This window comes from Ursus americanus, chromosome 10 (assembly GCF_024610735.1).
Source record: "Ursus americanus isolate L20-20 chromosome 10, mUrsAme1.1.p, whole genome shotgun sequence".
In the NCBI taxonomy this organism is placed as follows: Eukaryota; Metazoa; Chordata; class Mammalia; order Carnivora; family Ursidae; genus Ursus; species Ursus americanus.
This window is the reverse complement of record NC_142136.1, coordinates 55,927,620-55,948,672: the sequence shown is the minus strand read 5'-3', so window position 1 is coordinate 55,948,672 and position 21,053 is coordinate 55,927,620. Positions and strand designations below refer to the sequence as shown.

General features: G+C 41.4%; 1 protein-coding gene across 2 annotated transcripts; it reads right to left on the bottom strand.

The window, feature by feature from the left end:
• Window positions 1-8,159: 8,159 nt before the first annotated feature.
• NUDT15 (nudix hydrolase 15) lies at window positions 8,160-18,561 on the bottom strand. 2 transcript variants are annotated; one of them, XM_045796809.2, is made up of 3 exons: window positions 18,371-18,561; window positions 14,660-14,856; window positions 8,160-9,614 (listed from the first exon to the last, which is right to left on the bottom strand). In XM_045796809.2, exons 1-3 carry the CDS (start codon window positions 18,526-18,528, stop codon window positions 9,454-9,456), a joined length of 516 nt encoding a protein of 171 aa, XP_045652765.1. In that variant the 5' UTR covers window positions 18,529-18,561; the 3' UTR covers window positions 8,160-9,453. The 2 variants fall into 2 exon arrangements, with proteins under 2 accessions (XP_045652765.1, XP_045652764.1); XM_045796808.2 differs by lacking the exon at window positions 18,371-18,561 and adding an exon at window positions 18,163-18,358.
• Between the last annotated feature and the right edge of the window lie 2,492 nt (window positions 18,562-21,053).

Below are 21,053 nucleotides of genomic sequence, written 5' to 3'. Positions count from 1 at the left end.
GCAACCCATCAAAAATCATTGGACTTTCTTTTTAAAGCCAAAAATCATGGTTTCAATTCTAAACCACTAAGTGAATATTTGAAGAATAATCAAAATTTTCTGTTGGGAAAAAAAAAAATTTCTGTTGGAAAAGAAAAATTACTCAATGCCACTCTACCCTGTTATATTCTAGTTATGTTGAACTTGTACATAGTAGTAGTTCTGGAAATAAAAGTTGAGGGAAATGACCCACGTACATACCGCTAACCACCCCTGGAATTATTTAGAAAAGCATTCTAAATAAGGGCAGTGGATCACCGAATGTGTATCATATCTTGAAATAACAAAACCCTCATTTGAAAGTGAAGGCTGGTAGCTTCTGTCACAGTAACGGGGGAGATTGTCTCAATTTGTACTATCTGTAATTATTGTAATTTTTGTAAATAAACTCACTTTTGTTTGTACTCTATGCTTTTTTAACTGAAATATGCCTTCAGTGTAGGTAAGAAATTATTTCTGTAAATCCCGTTGCATTTTATATGTACTTAAGTAGAATTCTGGAATGTGAATAACCATGATGTCCTGCGTACCACTAAACTAGTAATCACACCTAGGGAGTTTCACAAAGGCCCATACTGACATTCTTAGACGAAATAAAGTGAAGTTGCTTTTTATGTTTTTTTTTCCATTAGTCTTCCCATTAGTTTTTTTTTTTTTTTTTAATCATTGAAAAGGCTTATAATAATGTCTGATCTTAGGAATAACAGATTGGGTTGTCTTAAAGGTTTTAGAATAGAAAGCATTGTCTCTTGCCTTCACCTTCCCTCTTACTGCATTTTCCAGAAGGAATCACTTTTTTTTTTCTTTTTACTTATTTTATTTAGAAGGAATCACTTTTAACCACTTTTAACTTCTGATGGTTAACCTCCATGTTTAAGTAATATGCTTATACCACTACAGTTTGATTTATTTTCATGTACTTTTTACATTTTTTTTTCCAGATTGCAAAAGTAATACAATATCCATAGTGGAGCATTTAGCAAATATAGTAAATTACAAAGGAGGAAGTAAAACTAGCCTTGTACCAATAGATCATATCAATTAACATTTTTGGATACGTTCTTGGTCTTTTTTAAAGATCCACCTGTGTACATTTTAAAAAATAAGAATGTGTATTTCCTCAGATGCTATATAGTTTTTAGTAATCTACATCCTTGCAATGAACTGAGAATTCAATTTTTTCAACTTTTTTCCTTTCTTTTTTTTCTTTTTCATTTAAATGAAATGACCTCTATAGAAAAACATTTGTCTCCCAACTTCAGCAGTTTCCTGGGAACAAAATTACGTTTTTAGATTGATATCTTGAATAATACAAGGAATGAAATGAGTAGCCTAGTTTGGAATTCTAACGAAGTATAAATTATCTCAGTTCAATTTCTTTACTTTGTATTGTGAATTCAAGGGCATTCCAATATACATGAATTACAGTCATAACATAGTGTCTTTTGTGGTATAGTAAAATACTGGTTGCCTAATTTTAAAAAATACATACATACACACACACAGTGCCAAGGAAAAGGTGGTGGAAAGGAGAGAGCTAAAGCAAATGAGGCAGAGTCTTGGCACCTTCTGAATCTGAGTGTAGGATATATGGAAGTTCACTGTACTGTTTTCTGCTTCTGGTATGTTTGAAAATTTTCATGTTAACATTCTTTTGTTTTCTGCATCAGAAGTTAACTTTACACCGTTTTAAAATGCCAAGGAATGGAAAAGTTTGGACTCCTTTCTACAAGATGGTTTTGCTGTTGCTGAAGCTGCAATTCAAGGATGGCAGGCATGGAAAGTGTGTGGGAACCCACAATAGCAAACATTTGTGGATTCTGATACAGTTCCTTAAGCCATGATATTTCGGCCTCCTGTTCAGTTTAGTTTGTTGGGTATGCTATAACAAAGTAACAGACTCCTGGCTTAAAGAGGAATTTATTTTCCCACAGTTGTGGGGGTTAGAAGTCCAAGAGCGAAGTTTGGCAAGTCTCTTGGCTTGCCTTCTCGCTGTGTCCTCACATGACATTTTCTCTGCCCCCCACCCCACCCCCAGCCCTGGTGTCTCTGTGCGTCCAAATTTCCTCTTCTCATAAGGACAGTAGACAGACTGGATTAGGGTACACACTAATGGCTTCGTTTTAACTTAGTCATCCCTTTAAAGGCCTTATCTCCAAATACAGTCACATTCTGAGGTATCGGGGTTTAGGGTTTCCACACCAATACCAATGTGTGTTTGGGGGAGGGGTCGTTCCCCACAGCAACAAGCAATTTTCTGGACAACGGCAAGATGTCCTACAATTCAATTCAATTCTGACACTACCTGGCTATAGAATTCGGTTCCTCACTCCATGTGCCAAGACAATGATGCCAATCTCCAAGCCCAGGTTGTCGTTAACCTGTATTTCTGACTGACAGGCTATATATCAGAGGTTCCCCAGAGCCCTTCCTTAGTTAGGTTTGATTAATGTGCTTAGAATGGCTCACAGAACTCGGGAAATGCATTTACTCACTAGATTCCTGATTTGTTATAAAAGGATACAACTCAGGAACATCCAGATGGAAGAGATGCACTGGGCAAGCGTAGGGAAAGGGCTGAGCTTCCATGCCCTCCCCAGGCATGCCACTCTCCCCAAATCATGTGTTCACCAACCCAGAACTCTGAACTCTGCCCTTTTGGGTTTTTATGGAGGCTTCATTACCTAGACTAGATTGATTCAATTGTTGGCCCCTCCCCCCTCCAGAGGAGGATTGCAAGTTCCAACCCTCTAAGCACAGTAGTCACTGGGCTCCATTGGCAACCAGCCTCCGGGCACTTACCCGATTCCATATTAACATAACAAAAGACTATTACTGTCCGCACTTAGGAAATTACAAGGGTTTTAGAAGCTGTAAGCCAGGAACTCTGGACAAAAACCAAATATATATATGAGAAATTCAGATGACCAAAATCACAATATCGTATGGGGACACAATTTAGCCCATTACATCATCCAAGGGCCTGTATAAACTTAATTAAATATTTAATGAATGTTTATCCTAGTAAGATTTTCCTTTTTTATTTTAGATTCAATTTGGCATATATGAGGTCTTTTCTAAGGTGCCTTGTATAGCCAATATATACACTTAAGACCATTTTACTGCATTTGGTTAATATTTTCAATTAACAACTATTTTGTTGTTTCATCATTTTAAGTTTTTTCAGCAGTCTTTATGAGACCAAATCTTTGGCCAGGTTAGATCTCCCTAATTACAATGTATGGGAAAATTATTTTCTTTGTAACAACTGATTTTATGGCCATTTAAATGAAATCTGATACTACAAAATGGGTACTTCTATTCCTTAAATACGGCATACTGTCTTCTACATCTTTTGCTGAAACCTCCATTTTAAATGTCTTAGGTGCTTTACCTTCTGATATATAAAGTCAAAGAGTTTTAGTACTAGCGATCATATGGTTTCAACTATGCTCATCTCCCATTGACTGGTGCTTCTGGCTGTGAGCCTCCTAGACCGGTGTGGGGTCAGTGTGAAGGAATATTTACTGTTCGCAATGCAGTCCAGAGCCGCCATGGCTAACTCCTCCTCCCCTTCATCCCATCTTTTCCTGTGTTCGAGGATCTTCCAAGTGCTAAGGGTACAGCAATGCATAAGACAGTGAGAGCCTGCCTTCCTGGACTTGTAGAGGCTGAGGGGCAGGGGAGGGGACAGATAATACGCCCATAAACAAATCAGTAAGACAAATCCAAATAGTGGCAAGTACAATAAAACATAAGGACACGTTCAAAATTCAACACTTATTGCAACACCCTGACTTCTCAAAGGAAGGTAAAAAAAACCTCCCAAGAGTTGTAGCACGGACCGGAATGGTCTTCAAAAATCAATAAATACATATATGGGTGTTAATTTAAAGATATTATGATCAATTAAAGATATGACCAAAAATGTTATATTCAAACACTTGGGTCTCATCAAGTACAAACCGAAGTTTGCCTACATTTTTATTATTTATGCTTATTTTTTTAAAGGTTATTTGAGAGAGAGAGCAGGGGGTAGGGCAGAGGGAGAGGGACAGAGTCTCAAGCAGACTCTATGCTGAGCACAGGGCCCAATGTGCACAGCTCAACGTAGGGCTCAATCTCACGACCCTGAGATCACGAGCCAGGAGTCGGCTGCTCAACCAAGTGCGCCAGCCAGGTGCCCCAAAAGCTTGTATGTATGTTTAAACAAAAACAAGAAATGCCATGCTTTTTGGATTGCTGCTTTTCCCACGCTGAAAAGTTAACTGTTTGATCCCGGTGTAAGTCTGAGACTCAAATACATTGTACCTTTATTAAAATGAGCATGCCCCATATGGGGGCAGAAAAATTTTCCCTTCCTCTAGGTTCTTTGGCTGGTCTAATAACTAAATCGACATAGATTAATTGGAGAAAAACAAATTTAAATTTGTAAATATGGGAGCCCATAAAAATATGAAAATCAAAGAAGTGCCCAATACAGTCATCTTTTATACCTTTTAGACAAACAATAAATCTGTGAAGAACTGACAAGACAAAGGGGTTTGGGCTGGGGTAATAAACTAGTGAAGAAGTAACAATATTTATACAGTCTTCTTGTTGCTAAAATTCCTATCTTTGGTGATAAGCATGTCTCTCTAACTCCTGGTACCTTTCATATGGGAGATATATTTCCTGCTTTCAGGCAGACAAAGGAGGGTAGAATGTCCTTGCACTGGCTGTTTCTTAAGTAACTTTAATTAAAATTAATCAATATGCCAAAATGGCATGTTTAGGGGTGGCATATTCCCCTGCACCCAACATCACTCATTTCTCTGCCACTGAAAACAGTTTGCTACAGGTTTGGTATGAAAACCTCTTCCAGAAACACTGCTTAGTGCTCTAAGAATGGGCTTTTTCAAAATTCCCTCTGCTCGATTTCCTTCTAACCTGCACACAAAGAACATCCTGTACCAGTCTCTACAGTGTAACAATAGGGTTTCATTTTGATTAAGTGTAAATAGGAATGCTGATATTTGGTCAGATTTATTACAACAGGATTCCATTCCAAAGTGTCCAACGTTTAAAATTAGTATCCTACAGCTGCCTTTCCCATATTAAGGATGTTAAGTTTGTGCAAAGCACAATGGCCATATTGGTTACACTGCAAACTGGAAAGTGGGTATTTCTCAAAAGTGTGGCCATATCCAAGCGTTTCAGAGTCACAGGGTGGCTGTTGGAAGGCAGATCGGGGAATCTGCTCCTTGCCTACTGACTGGAAATCTGTGATAATCCTTCCAACCAAGTTTGAGCATCAGGCCTTAAAGCCTTTCTCAGTGCCCTTCTCGGGCACTGCATTCGTAATCCAAGGGTCTCAGCACCTCTACCCTCAGGGAAGCATGTGGTTTCACTCACAAAGCAACACAAAGAACATGACAACAAATAAACCCAAACGGCAAAATACGAAGGGATATAGATTCCTTATGAGGGTTGATAGGGCAGGGGATTGATTAAAAAGAAAAGGGAATTTCACATGTACCTGAAAGAAATCAAACTGTGATGTCCACGCTCACTTTGAATTTATATATACAGTTTTACAACCCCTCATCCCAAACCCTGGGGTCTAAATGTATTTCAGAATTTGGGTTTCTTAAAATATTCTAGAAACAGGATATATATATCTCATATGTTATATAAACAGATGAAGAGACCCCAGCCAGGTCTGAAGAGGCACCTTATAAATTAAGCACATTAAGATTTCTTTAGCAAAGATATGTACTCTGGGACCCATTCATCAGTTTACATCCAACAGAAATAAATACACGTGTGAACGCCAAAGAAAGCACGTACGAGTGCTCGCAGCGGCTTCGTTTGTAACAGCCTCAACTGGAAACAAGACAAATGACCATCAGATTCAAGTTTTTGAAAAGTCACTCTAGGTATACCACCAAAAATAGGCCAGAGGGTAAATTTTGTCATGTGTATTTACCTCAGTTAGCCAACCAGAGGTTGTGCCAAGTACTGTGATAGGTGTTTAATCATATTTATGCTGAACATTGAGCAATATTATCATGCAAAAAGCCAAATACTTAAACATTTTAAACATAAAAATGGGAGGAAATCTAGAATGGGAATTTGGGGTTAAGTGTAAATAACCTATTATTTTTTTAAAAGGCAGCATTGATACGTGATTGATTTTATGTTGGAAGACTTTGTGTTCTCCCATACAGATGACTCCCTAAGCTTTCCTTCTCCATAGTTCCCAGTTAATATGATCCTTGCTGCCCCAAAGAGAATATTTCATCTGAAAGCATTTGCCTTATTTGGAAAGCTAGCAGTCAAGCTATCAAGGAACTGTCTCTTCCAAGTGGAGCTAAGGGAGGCTGAGTTCACATCATGCTCTACTGGGAATACTTTTCCAAGGACACTGCACTTGCTTACTGGGGATACAGGACAACTCAGGGCTTGATCTAGCAAACAGATGAAGAGATATTTCAGGTTCCCCAGCGTCCTGGCAGGGTGAGGTGTATCTCAGGAACTCTAGCCGACACATAATCTTGAGAATATTGCTAGTAGTCAGCATTAGTTTTTTTCCATTAAAGGCAATTCTCAAACCATCTAAGAAGTAACTGCTTACATAAGAGTTCTAAATCCTCCTCCGTTCATCTGCTTATTTAGAGAAATATTTGCTGAGTGATTATGGGATGCCAACTGAGCATGTTAGGTGCTGGGGTAAACGCAATCCCCTTCTAATGTGAAACTTATCCTTTCCCCTTTTCCTATAAATAAGAGCCCGGGTTAGTTTTTAATTTCCATTGAATAAACCTTCATGTCTGATTGGGTGAATTTAAACCAAACAACCAACCTCACAAGCTCCTAATGAGTCTATTAAAAATTTAAGGTAGCTGCCTATGATCCAGCCATTGCACTACTGGGTATTTACCCCAAAGATACAGACGTAGAGAAGAGAAGGGCCATATGCACCCCAATGTTCATAGCAGCATTGTCCACAATAGCTAAATCATGGAAGGAGCCGAGATGCCCTTCAACAGATGACTGGATTAAGAAGATGTGGTCCATATATACAATGGAATATAACTCAGCCATCAGAAAGAATGATTTCTTAGGGGCGCCTGGGTGGCACAGCGGTTAATCGTCTGCCTTCGGCTCAGGGCGTGATCCCGGCGTTCCGGGATCAAGTCCCACATCAGGCTCTTCCGCTATGAGCCTGCTTCTTCCTCTCCCACTCCCCCTGCTTGTGTTCCCTCTCTCGCTGGCTGTCTCTCTCTGTCGAATAAATAAATAAAATCTTTAAAAAAAAAAAAAGAAAAAAAAAAAAAGAATGATTTCTTAACATGTGCTGCAACATGGACGGCACTGGAGGAGATAATGCTAAGTGAAATAAGTCAAGCAGAGAAAGACAATTATCATATGGTTTCTCTCATCTATGGAACATAAGAACTAGGAAGATCAGTAGGGGAAGAAAGGGATAAAGAAAGGGGGTAATCAGAAGGGGGAATGAAGCATGAGAGACTATGGACTCTGAGAAACAAACTGAGGGCCTCAGAGGAGAGAGGGGTGGGGGAATGGGACAGGCTGGTGATGGGTAGTAAGGAGGGCACATATTGCATGGTGCACTGGGTGTTATATGCAACTAATGAATCATCGAACTTTATATCAATCAATCAATCAATCAATCAATCAATAAAAATTTAAGGTAGCTGATGTAGAAAAACTCTACGGGTTTGTGGTAAATCTCTGAAGTTATAACACACCTGCTTGGAGGTAAGTACCAGCCTAAAGAATCAATGAATTCCCCACAAGAGCCAAACTGCGGAGAGAGCCCAGATGTCCGTCGACAGATGAATGGATAAAGAAGATGTGGTATAGCTATCCAGTGGAATACCACTCAGCCATCAAAAACAATGAAATCTTGCCATTTGCAATGGCGTGGATGGAACTAGAGGGTATTATGCTAAGCGAAATAAGTCAGTCAGAGAAAGACAATTATCATATGATCTCACTAGTATGTGGAATTGAAGAAACAAAACAAAGGCTCATAGAGGAAGAGAGGAAAAAAAATAAAACAAGATAAAATCAGAGAGGGAGTCAAACCATAAGAGACTCTTTTTTTTTTTTTTTAAAAGATTTTATTTATTTATTCGACAGAGAGAGAGACAGCCAGCAAGAGAGGGAACACAAGCAGGGGGAGTGGGAGAGGAAGAAGCAGGCTCATAGCAGAGGAGCCTGATGCGGGGCTCGATCCCGGAACGCGGGATCATGCCCTGAGCCGAAGGCAGACGCTTAACCGCTGTGCCACCCAGGCGCCCCAAACCATAAGAAACTCTTAATCATAGGAAACAAACTGAGGGTTGCTGGAGGGGAGGGCAGTGGAGGGATGGGGTAACTGGGTAATGGACATTAAGGAGGGCATGTGATGTAATGAGCACTGGATATTATATAAGACCGATGAATCACGGACCTCTACCTCTGAAACCAATAATACGTTATATGTTAACTGAATTTACATTTCAAAAAAAGAATCCATGAATTCCCAATCAACTATATTTGAGATAAACTTATGGAAGAGTTTCATCCTATAAGGCTTGCCTGCTTTCTTCCTGCATTCAGGCTGTCACAATATCATATGTCACTTAGCCTCTGGACAGCTCCTCTGTACACTCACTAACGAATAACAGTGGAAAAGGCAAATAATGTTCTAGTATTATGCAAGCAGCTTTGACCCTGAGTGCCCCTGAAAGTCTCACAGACCTCCCCAGACCACACCTTGAGAACCACTGCCCTAGTCTAATCTTTTTTTACATATAAGGAAGCTGGATCTCACAGAGATTATGTGAGAAATCCAAAATTACATGGCCTGTTAATGACAGGATAATATCTCGGGCGGTTTGTCTCGCTTCTCTTGAGGTAGGTTCTGAATCAGAACCCTGGGAAATATACCCTAATGACCTGTCCTGTTGCTCCAGTCGCAAGGACTGTCACAATACAGTACCAAAACAATTGTTTTAAATAAAACAGAGGAGGAAAATCAACAAACAGGATAAATTCTGCAACAGGCATACTGTGTTAGTATCTGAACTAGGATCTCTATTTGAATGGAAACACTAAGGCAAATTCTATTGCCTTCCACTCCATGCAAGCTGGTAATGACAAACTGCACAGTAAATATCACAGAAAAATACAGAAAGCAGAATTACTACAATATCACCATTTATCACAGTGAGTCTGCAGTGCAATCCATGACATAATGCCAGAAAATTTTCCCCAAGTACTGGCTGAGAGGGTGGTGGGTATATTAAAAGACAGCAAATAAACCGACAATCATAGGGAACTTTTTAGATAAAATGGAATTGTTCTGAAATGTAGATATTTTTCATTCTCTAACAGGGCCTTATTTTGTCTTCTTAAAATAAGTCAGGTTATTTTCTTCTTCCCCCATGGATGATGTCCTTTGTATCCCACCAGATGATCGAAATCTTCTTTAAATGGATTGTAGCCTTGTTCCTTTAAACAACGCAGTGCCCAGAAAAGCTGGTCCAGTGGAGGAAATTCTTCCCAGGGAACCCACTCCCAGCCTAGAAAAGAAAGACACCAAATCAATTTATTTAGCTGGAAGGAAACAAAGAATATTTATTTTGGCAAGTTAACCTATCCTTAGAAAACATTTATTCAATTTAAAAATGACATGTTACCAATAGGGATGCTATTCATTAGCTCTGCTGTACCAACGTAATTTGTGTTCAGAATGATCTTAACAGAACGGTGATCATTTAAAACATGTTGTTATTTCAACATGAAGCCAAGTTTATAAGGGCCCCCATTATGGTCAAATCCAGATTTAGGACCATTCAATTTTTCCTTAAATATTTGGCTAAACAAAATGCACAGAACTTTATATACGACAGGTTACGACACTACATTAAAATAAACCAGTTCCCTCACCTATAGAATAAGGTAAATTACAACATTGCTAAGCTATCCTCCATCTTTTTAAAAGGTAATGGAAGCTAAGCTGTGAAGAGAATGAAAGGTATTCTCTGTGCTGTGGTATACTTTAGAGAGAAAAACAGTATGGATGGGACCGATTTTTAAAAAAATTCGTTGAAAGAGGAAAGATTTAACAGTGTCTATTAGTTGTGAAATACATGAAATTCTAGAAAAAACATTCTAGGCAACAGTATTTTCTTTGATGATTGATTTTTTATTATTATTTTTTTATTTGAGAGAGAGAGAGAGCATGAGCGGGAGGGGCAGAGAGAGAGGAGAGAGAGAGGGAGAGAGAGTCTGAAGCAGACTCCCAACGATGAGTGGAGAGCCCGAGGGGGAGCTCCATCTCAAGACCCGGAGATCACGACCTGAGCCGAAACCAAGAGTCGGTGGCTCAGCTGACTGCACCACCCATGTGTCCCTTCTCTGATGATTTCAATGTAAATAACACGAGGGGCGCCTGGGTGGCTGGGCTGAGCAACCGACTCTTGGTTGATCTCAGGGTGGTGATCTCAGGGTTGTGAGATCAAGCCCCCAGAATGGGCTCCGTGAGCTCACCATGGAGTGTCCTCGAGATTCTTCCCCCTCCTTCTCCCTCCCACTCTGCTGCTCTGCCTGCTCGCACGCGAGTGCTCTCTCTCTCTCTCTCTCAAATACATAAAAAAATTAAATCTTCAGATGTAAATAACATGAAGCCCAGATGCTCTGACAGGTGAATATATAAATATTAGAGTATTAAGATGTACACTCCATGTTCAAGCTACTTTTGCTCGTGACCACATGCATGTACTTCTGTTTAAGTGCAGTTACTTCCACTAAGCATTTCTCTGCCTATAAAATACAGGGATGTACTTTCACTCTGAGAAGGCAGGGCACAGAGAACCCAAGAAGTTAGGACAAGTTCAGGAAGGAGTGATGAGCAGCTGTGACCACAGACTAAAAGAAAGAGGGAAGGAAGGAAGGAAGGAAAGTGAGAGGGGGAGAGGGAGAGGAAGAGAGAGAGAGGGAGAGAGAGAGGTGTCACCCAACAATATGCTGCAAGATGCTGAATTAACAGAGGCTCAAGAGAGCTGTCTGTAAAGTTTATCCTGTCTTCCAGAACAAGAAGCATCTGGCTGGGCCTCCTGATTATAATTGGATGGCTGGAGGAAAGATCCTCTAACTAGGAACCTAAAGTGGGCGATCCAGGTCCAGGATCTGATGAACATGGGAGAGACACTGCATGTTTACACGGCAAATAAAACCACCACCACCGGTCCACCGCACCTTGGTTGTGCTGCAGCCGGTTATCAGCACGGGCTCTCGACGGGGAGAAAAGTGAGAATAATTCCCGCTGTATTGTTACTAAGGGCTAGAGCGGAATCTGGTCAAATCTGACTTGGTGCTAGTAACCTTGGGCCTTATAAAATCACACTGTTTGATTTGATTTCAGATGACTAGCATGTGAGAGGGTCAACCGAATGAAGGGAGACGAACAACAGTTATATAAATGAATAAAAAAAAATCACAAAGCATGTAAAAAAAGGACTCAAACCACCATATTCTAGGAGGAGAAAAACAATACATACAATAGTATAGTAAAAAAACCCTAATAAAGAACTTCATAAAGTAGACTAGCCTTTTAGAAGTTGTTCAAAGTAGGCCAGTCTAGGTACTGTATTTGAAAACCTCATTCCCTCGTTCCCTTCTTCCTTCAACATAATCTGAACAACGAACTCTGAACAGGAGCCAAGCAAAGGTGAATGAGCCCAAATTCTGCTCTTTATGTATTCACAGTTCAGTAAAGGAGAAACATTAAGTGTGATTTGAAGCTGAACGCTTGCACTGAACCTGAGATGCCTTCTAAACGGCAGGGGAAGATAACTAGAAATAGGGGCCGACCAGCACTCTGCACCAGGGGGCGGGCTGCGCAAATCCCTGCAAATCCCTGCAGAGATGGGGCGGGCAGGGGGCCGGAGGGACACTGGCTGGTGACCAGTCAGAGCTGGTGGGACAGTCAGTCGCCCCCGTGTTTCCTCCTCAGCCCTTCTCTACAAATGAATGCTTTCTATGTCTGCTTCTTAGGAAGGACACTGAGTATGCAAAACCGAACTGTTTCATCATTTTGTCTCATCTTGTCTCAGGTTTTTTGGTTTTTTTTTTGCCTGTAGCAGAGATAAAAATAAGGAAATGGTCATTTCTTCCAAGTTTAGGGTTCTGCTTTTAGATGACAATAATCTGTGCTTATTACCTGAATAAATGAAGCCTCAAACTAATTTTTAAAAATTCAGTTATATGAAATGTATTTCGCTTTGTAAAGAAAAAAAAGTAAACTGAGTCCTACAAAAAGTGTTCAAGTGGAAATATGCACATTTACACTTCAATCTAATGTTGAAAAGCTGAGTAATCAAGTCCCTCCCACAGCTTCAGGATATTAAGACTACTGAGTTTTGTTCCCACTGTTATTTTCCTGGACTCTCCTCTCTCCTAGTCCTCAGTTTATCCAGGATATTAGGATGTGAGAGAGAGCAGAACTTGTAGAAAGCTCTCCCCAGTAACCTGGTACATTTCTCACCTACCTCTCCTGCTTTCCCTTCTTATGGCATGAAAGATTTTAGTTGTACCCTAGGCCAACTGAAGGCCTCTGGATACTTTCTGGGTGTTTCTGTGTGTGTTACTGTGATATAAGAAATATATATCTGGACTTCCTCCCTGTTTCCTGGCACCGAGTTCCTGACACCTTTGTAATTTCCTACGTGATAGGGAGGAGAGGAACAACTTTGTTATCCATAATGAACCCCTTTCAACCATAGCTGAGTTTATGCTAATAAGCTGATGGGTCACTGGAGGTCCCTAGATAGCTTCAGGATGGGGGCTGGTGACCAGAAAGACTTCCCACCACCCACATCCCACCTGAGGTGAGAGGAGAGGAGCTGGAGATTGAGTTAATCACCGGCAGACAATGATTTCATCAGTTGTAGCAATAATAATATGCAGTAGTCCCATTCCATAGGAGCCTCCATGAAAACCCTACACAGGGAATTCAGAGAGCTTCCCAGGTGGTGAACACATCAAGGTGCCAGGAGGGTGTCGTGCTCCCTGAGAGTATGGACGCTCTGCCTCTCTCCCCCACCTACATGGCCCAGAGCCTCTCTTCCACTTGGTTGTTCCTGAGTCCTTTCCTTTATCATAAACTGGTCATGTAAGGCAAGTGTTTTCCTGCGTTCTGCAGGCCATTCTAGCAATTACTGAACCTGATGAGGAGATTGTGGGAAGCCCGATTTATAGCCAGGCAGTCAGAAATCCAGGAGGCTAGGACTTGTGACTGGCATTTGAAGTGGGGGCAGTCTTGAGGGACTGAGCTCCTTAACTTTTGGGATCTGATACTAACTCCAGACATTGTAAGAATTCAACTGAATGGTAAGACACCCAACTGATGTCTGCAGGATTATTTGGTGTGAGGAGAAAAGCCACACATTTGGTGTCAGAGGGTAGGGAGTAAAAACAGCTCAGACTTCGCTAGCTCACTTTACATGATTTCAATAGTTATCTGTTTTAGGGGGGAAAAATCGTATATGATTCAACAGGCCTTCGGGTGGAACATGCCCGTCTGTTCATTCAGTCAATTCAATCTGCAAACTACTTCAGTGATGATTTATTCATTCTGGAAATAGCACTTCCTCCAGGCCACTGCATATATGCCCCCTCCTCAGAGCCCTCCCTGACCACCCTATCTGATGCAGCACCCATGTGCCACTATCCTTCCATGATTTTAAAATACCTGCCCATTTTTTGCCTTCCCCTCGCCCCCCAATAAAATGTCAAGTCTGAGAGGGCAGAGACTGTGTTCTGCCCACACTGCTTCTTTAGTTTCTAGAACAGTAACGGGCACACAGTACTCAGGAACTATTTAATGAATGAAAAGATTCTTCCATATGAGAGAATAAATAACATGTTTACAGGGGAGGTTCAGGACACGAGGCCACTTGGATCAGGTTTCATACTGCAAATAATATATGTGATAAGTTAGATATTTTACTCTTTGTCATAGAGTTTTACGAAATTTGAAGAAAGGTGATACATGCAAAGCCCTTAAGACAATGCTTAGCACACAGTAAATAATATCAGTTGTTTATAGCTCGCAGAGCACTCCATCAACACAGAGGGTAACTGTTTTGTCCGGTTAGTCTGTCTCTATACAAGGACATTAATACCTTTCTACACATGAGAACACAGAATGGCACCGTCAATGTTTTGCTTAAAATGTCTGAAGCAAAATCAAACATTAACAATGAAACTAAGATCTACTAAATACTTAGCATGTTCACTTGGTTCTTCATGCGTATTAACTCATTTTATCCTTACAACAACCCATCTGAGGTGGTTACTCTTATCACAGAGGAGAAAAGCGGCCCAGAGACTTTAATAACTTGCCCAAGGTTACAAACCTCTAAGTGGAAAAACCAGGACGCAAGTCAAGTCGTAATGGCTCGGAGCCAGTTCTCTTTCCTGCCGTGTCCTTACGTCTCCAGGATTTAAGTATATTTACATTTCTGTACGAAGAGACGCTAAGTCCCTTCCCAAGGCCACGTATTGCAACACTCCGATGATAGGCCTCTCTAAGAAGATGCATGATTACATATAATTCTCCTACCTTCATTTTTTTCAGGCTCTGTGTTCTTTGGTTCTGGGTTATGAGTCACATCCACCTCTCCTTTCATTAGTATGGTCACATAATGGTAATTTTCTTTCTCAACAAAGGAATTTGTAACTGAGGCAAAGCGAACATTTTTCAGGTGAAGAGCTGTTTCTTCCCAGGTTTCCCTTTGGGCACATTCTTCCCATGTTTCACTGGAAAACAGAAGCACACCACTGAATTCAGTTCTGTTTATGTAATTTATGTTTTTGCCATGAAATTCTTAGCTAGGAATTTCTAGCGTAAAGCAGAAAGAACTGTAATTGGCTCATCCTTTAAAAGAGTCAATCAACAACCTTGCCTTTGACATTCTCTTCATCTGAAGTATAAGATATCCAAAGTTATCTGAAGACCAAAAGGACTTCATATTGAGGGAAAAAAAAAAAAAAAAGACCATTTAGCCAATTCAGTACTACTTCACATGGCTGGAAGCCGTACGCAATCAGGAGGCAGTTTAGTATACCAGTTAAGAGCACAGGCTGGGATGCCTGGGTGGCTCAGTCGGTTAAGCATCTGTCTTGGGCTTGGGTCATGATCCCATGAACCTGGGATCCAGTCCCGCATCATTGGGCTCCTTGCTCGGTGGGGAGCCTGCTTCCCCCTCTGCCTGCAGCTCCCCTGCTTGTACTCTCTCTCTGTCTCTGTCTCCCGCTGACAAATAAATAAAATCTTTAAAAAAGGAAAAAAAGAGCACAGGCTTTGGAGGCAGCTAGACCTAGGGTTGATTTCAAAGTCCATTACTTTCTACCTTGGACAAATAAAGAGATAATGCCACTCTTCTCACTGGGTTGTTATAAGTGTGTCAAGAAGCAGATGATGTCTTTTCCTGCAGTTGCAGAATTTTTGATTAAGCCTCAAAATTGAGGGCAATAGGCACAAAGCACCTCTAATTTCTAAAGAAATTATGGCAAAAGAGCAAACAGATGGCATCTGTACCCAAAGGTTTCCAAAGCCTGGAGTAGTCTTTTGATCTTCACCCCACCCAGTCTACATAATAAGAAAGATAGGAGATTTTTGGGAGGGAGGAAAGTTAAGGATTTTCAAGCACAGTAGCAATGTTTCCCTTCCTCCTGATGAGGGGACAACTCTGCCCCAAGGCCATGTGAGAGGTGCTCCAAGGAAACTGGTCACAGAGATTGGGTGGGACTTCCAAGGAGATACTGGTGGGTTACTCCCCCGTTAAAGACATACGGAGCTGTGGAAACTCACAGGCTGTGCATCAGAGTGAGGCGGTAGAAAGGTAAGAGTTCTTGGGTAAGTCTAAAACGTGTCCCTTGGGGTTTGGGGTTGCATGTGAATACAGAGGCTGAGGCTTATTCTCACCTTGAGAATCTAGAAAGCAGGAGACTGGCTAGAGAAGCCCACGATGAATGGGCAAGGAAAAAGGGCGACACTGAAGGCATTATTTTCTGTTGTGAATTTCCTCTGGGCCCAAGAGATGCTACAAGAGACTACTGGGGACTGCAGCAGAAAGAAAATGCAAGATAGTAAGCTAAGCAAGAGCTAAATCGGTCACCTATGTCAGAGAACTGTACTATATAGATATCCTTATAGGACTTCCAAACAACCAACAAATATACACTGAGAAAAAGAGAACACCTGTAAATACTCTATCCAGAGGGTACCCATGGGTGGATCACAGCAGCACTAGTCATGTAAAAAGTCTGGCCCCTTCCCTCCGTCCCTCCCCAACATCCTGGTGTAGGAAGGAAACCAGAAACAGTGAGAAGAGGAGGAGGTCCACCTCCTGTCTCCTTTTCCCCACTACAGGGGAAATGCTTGGAAGTGGATCATAATGTGATTTATTTTTATAATCAAGTGACAGGAAAAGAATAGGATTTGCAGGAAATGTCTTGGAGCAACAGAGAAGGGAAAGACAAATCATGTTTAAAGACAACAGAAGGAGAAAATAAAGCCATTTCCTATTTGTTTCCCATCAAAGTTAGCCCAGTCAGTGTACCAGTCATATAAAGATAAGTGAAAGCATACCTATGAAGAGCTTAGCATAATATCTAGCACTTAGTAAAAAGCTCATTGAAGCTCAATTTTGGTTATTATCATTGAATATCCAAGTAAAGATTCCAATGCTTTATTGTGTTACTATTAAGCTATCTTTAGCCATTGCTCCAGTAATCACGCATTCTAACTAGTGCTTTAGTTTGTGACCTAATGCCTACCAACATCTGACAAAGTACAATATAGTGTGTCTGAAACTTTATTAGTTATTAACTGATGGCTTATGTTAATTATCTAAAAATGATAAACTTATTGATGCTCTCTAAAATCCTGAAGACCATTTAAAAAATTCCATGTGCTAAAAGATCATAAGAATTCCATGTTTCATAAAAGACAAAGTCTGATTACAAAGGAAACTAGGATCAAGCCTCTACTTCTAACTAGCACTTTATAACAAATAAGTGGATTAGAAGAATATAGTCAGAATGTATGAAATTCTCCAAATGGCCCAAATTCTTCAACATAGCTTGGAAAGAAAGGGAAAGGGGGGGGATTATTGTTGGATATGGAGACTTAAGAAATTTATCAGTCCCAAAGTACATGTAACATGTACTCTTCCTTTGATCTCGATTGATACAAAACAATAAAAAACATTTTCAAGACAATTGGGGAAAACGTACAGAGTGAGTATCACAGGTTATTAAAAAATTATCTTAAGGTGTGAAAACGGTATTTTGTTAAGGTGGGAAAACGTGTTCACGTTTCTTTAAAAGCCTATTAGAGATACATACTGAACTATTTAGGGGTGGTATAATAAATGTCTGAGTTTTCCTTTGGAAGAGTCTAGAACTAACAAGGGATGTGTGTGTCTGTTGAGAGGGAGCAATAAAGAAACAAGAAAGAGCCGATAACATATGAGGATTCACCACCTATTTACTCTACTTTTATGTATGTTTGGAACTTTTACACTAACGGAAAAACAAGTGCTGGCTCTGAACGCTTTAGATGCTGTTTATCCGCTGTTGACTTTAACTCCATTCTCACTTCAGAACCCACCTTTCAGCACCATCCCTGGCTTTCAGCACCCTTGGGTAGACCTGATCCTTAACTGCCCAACTTCCTTTGTTGGTCTGATCCATCATCAAACCACAGAATGCGGAAGCAGACAGGGACATTAAAGAGTGCTTTGTTTCAACTTCCCCATTGTACAGACGAAGACACTGAGGCCCAGAGAGTTCGACTGGCCCGTCTGCTTGGTCAGGGTGCAACTAAACCTGCTCGGGCAGGAAACAGATTCTCATGCGAGGAAGTTTAAAGCACAGCCCAAACGTGCAAACGTCCTCACTGGCAAAACTGGACTGCTCAGTTTAGAAAGACCCACTTTCCGTCCCTTACGTGCAAGCACTAGAAAAACACACCCCGCACACCAGCCCGCAGCCGCGACCAAGCGGACGCCCGGGGAAGAGGACTGCGCCGGTAGGACTCACTCCCCAGCCAGCTCTTACCCTCCTTCCCCAGCTCGGTGCCCCCGCCTAGCGTGCACCTGGGGTGGGCGGCGTGCATCCGCCCGAGGGGGCGAGCGGGCGAGCGCGCGAGGGGACGCAGCGGCAGCGCGCACGCAGGGACGCACGGACGCACGGACGCACGCAAGGAGCCCGCTCACCCTTCCCCTGCACATTGGCCTTTCCCTGAGTGACCCCTGTGGCTGCTCACCCGAACTCCAAATGGCCCCCAGGAAATTGAAAAGTGCCGCCTCCAAGCGGCCCTTTCCTCTTGCCCAGGAGGACGCAACGGGGATGCCGGCTGCTAGTCACCGCTACTGCTACGCCGATTCCAGGACGCCTCGGGTGAGGCTCCGGGTGGGTCGTCATAGCGCGGAGGACGCGGCGGAGGCCAGGGGAAGTGACGTTTGCCCCGCCCCCTGGGCCGCCACCGATTTCTCCCTGAACCTGTGCTGGCGCTGAAGTTGAGTCCAGGGGCGTTCCTTTGTATTCTGTCTCTGCTTCACACGTGGTCTCCGCTGATGATGCTAGTGATTCCTCCCTAAAGATTGCCTGTCAAGGCTTTGTTTTAAGTAATGCCACTTACTGTTGCACTTTCAACATTTACTATCCATATCTGATATGGAAGACAAGGCAAAAGAAAAATTAAATTTCCTTACTACTTACAGGCGATTGACAAGTCCTTGAAACAGGCAGTGTGGTGACAGTCTTCTAGAAACTCAGCTTCTTCTATGTTAATATTTTGCTAAGGGCAAGAGGCTGTCTTAGCCTGAGGATCTCCCCCCGCCCCCCCAGGATCCTGTGAGTCTTCTTTAACATACAAAAATTCCTTTGGAAATTTCCTTTATCTCTAGCCCCCAAGATCTATGTTGGCAATCATCCCCTAAGGATATGGCCCACTGATAGACTTCTGAAGGGTCTCATGACTGAATTTTTACTAAACAGTAATAAGTGACCTTTCCCTAACAAGAGCCCGCTCAGGATCCTGGACCTTGTTTCCAAAATACCTTGGAGGCTTCTGCTGTCCCTAACCTCTTCCCAATTTGAAAATATATAATCAGTCACTGATCACAACCTCACAACCGCAGTGCAGCTCTTTCTGCCCACAGGTCCTGTGGCTTTAATAAAACCACCGAAGAGGTCTCAAGAATTCTTTCTTAACCATTTGCTCTGAACCCCTACAATTTCCACATCAATATCTACTCTTAGATTCCTCCAAACCATGCATTACCAGCCATCTGCTTTTACAAATCTCTGTGCCTTGCACATCCTATTTCTTTTTTTGTTCGGATGTGCTTCTCCGGCACGGTAAATTCGTTCTAGCTACGGCTCAAGTCAGTATGGCACCAGGGCAAGGACAAATGGTACGGAAACAATGTGGTATAAATAATTGAGAGTATTACCACAACATGGAAAAACATGAAGGACAATCAATAAAGTGTGCTGGGAGGAGCTAGTTATTTGGGAGGAAAGAGAGAGCCTGTTCCAGTTGTTCGCACACTAGGCATCGACCAAAAAAAAAAAAAAAAAATCCCAGCTGAATCAGCGCTGTAATGGAAATGAACTAAAAATGAACAAATGCCTGGTCTCTGGATCGGTAGGATTTACCTTTTTTCCTTAATATAAATTAGGTTTTACTTCTAACAATGTGCATGTAATTTAAAAACTCAAATGGTAGAGAAACAAGTAAGGATGAATAGGGATGACTACCCACTACTCCTCCTTTCATTCACTTTTAGCTCCTTGAACTATTATTCCTAATATTTGCCTACTTATTTTAAAGTAATATGTTTATTCTTCATGTTCTGGTAAATGACTAAACATTTGTACGGCATCTTTCCTTCTGCCCACAAATACATCCTTTAATATGTTATGCACCACAAAGATACTCTAATATTTTCCCAAATAAAAATTAGCAACATATAGAAAGGATAATATATCATGAGTGAATGGAGTTATTCCCAGAAATACAAGGTAGGCTTAATATTTGAAGAATCAATCCATGTAATTTACTATATTAAAAGAGAGAAAGAGGAAACACAGATAATCATCTTTTTTTTTTTTAAGATTTTATTTATTTGAAAGGGAGGGAGAGAAAGAGCAAGAGAGCGAGCAAGAGCACAAGAGCATGCGGAGGGAGAGGCAGACTCCCCACTGAGCAGGGAGCCCAATGTGGGGCTTGATCCCAGGATGCTGGGTTCATAACCTGAGCCAAAGGCAGCTGCTTAACCAACTGAGCCACCCAGGTGCCCTAACACATGTAATCATCTTAATGGAGAAAAAAACTTGAGAAAATTCAGTACTTATTGATGCTTTTAAAAAGAGTTAAGCAAACTAGAAATAAAAGGGAATTTTAACAACCTGATATAGGGCATTTACCAAGATTTAGAACTAACATCATATTTAATGGTTGTTAGGCTGAGTCATGCCCCCCCCCCATTCGTATGTTGAAGTCCTAACCCCCAATACCTCAGAATATAACTGTGTTTAGGGAATAGGGCCTTTAAAGAGGTAATTAAGTTAAAATGAGGTCATTAGGGTGAATCCTAATCCAATATAACCAATGTCTTTAAAGAAGAGGAGAATAAGGCAAATGCAGACAGAGGAAAATCCATGTAAAAACATAGGGAGAAGACAGACATCTGCAAGCTGAGAGAGGCCCCAGAAATAGCTAACCCCAGTGATACTTTGATCTTAGATTTCTAGATTCCAGAAATGTGTGGAAATAAAGGTTATTTAAGCCAGTTAGTCTGTGGTACTCCCTTATGGCAGCCCTAGCAGACCAATACAATGGTGAAAGACTAAGATTTGAGAGAAGCAAGGATATCATTTTCAGTCATCACATTGCTGGAGGTTCTAGTTAGTGCAACCAGTAGAATCAAGAAATATCAGTA

What these genes read in the sequence shown, in the direction of transcription:
- NUDT15 (XM_045796808.2), bottom strand. Translation starts at nt 18,335, where the DNA reads ATGTGCAGGGGAAGGGTGAGCGGGCTCCTTGCGTGCGTCCGTGCGTCC. An exon ending in CACCGAGCTGGGGAAGGAGG is followed by an intron (nt 14,857 to 18,162) that starts GTAAGAGCTGGC and finishes TCTGTTTTCCAG; the next exon opens with TGAAACATGGGAAGAATGTG. An exon ending in AGAGCCTGAAAAAAATGAAG is followed by an intron (nt 9,615 to 14,659) that starts GTAGGAGAATTA and finishes TTTCTTTTCTAG; the next exon opens with GCTGGGAGTGGGTTCCCTGG.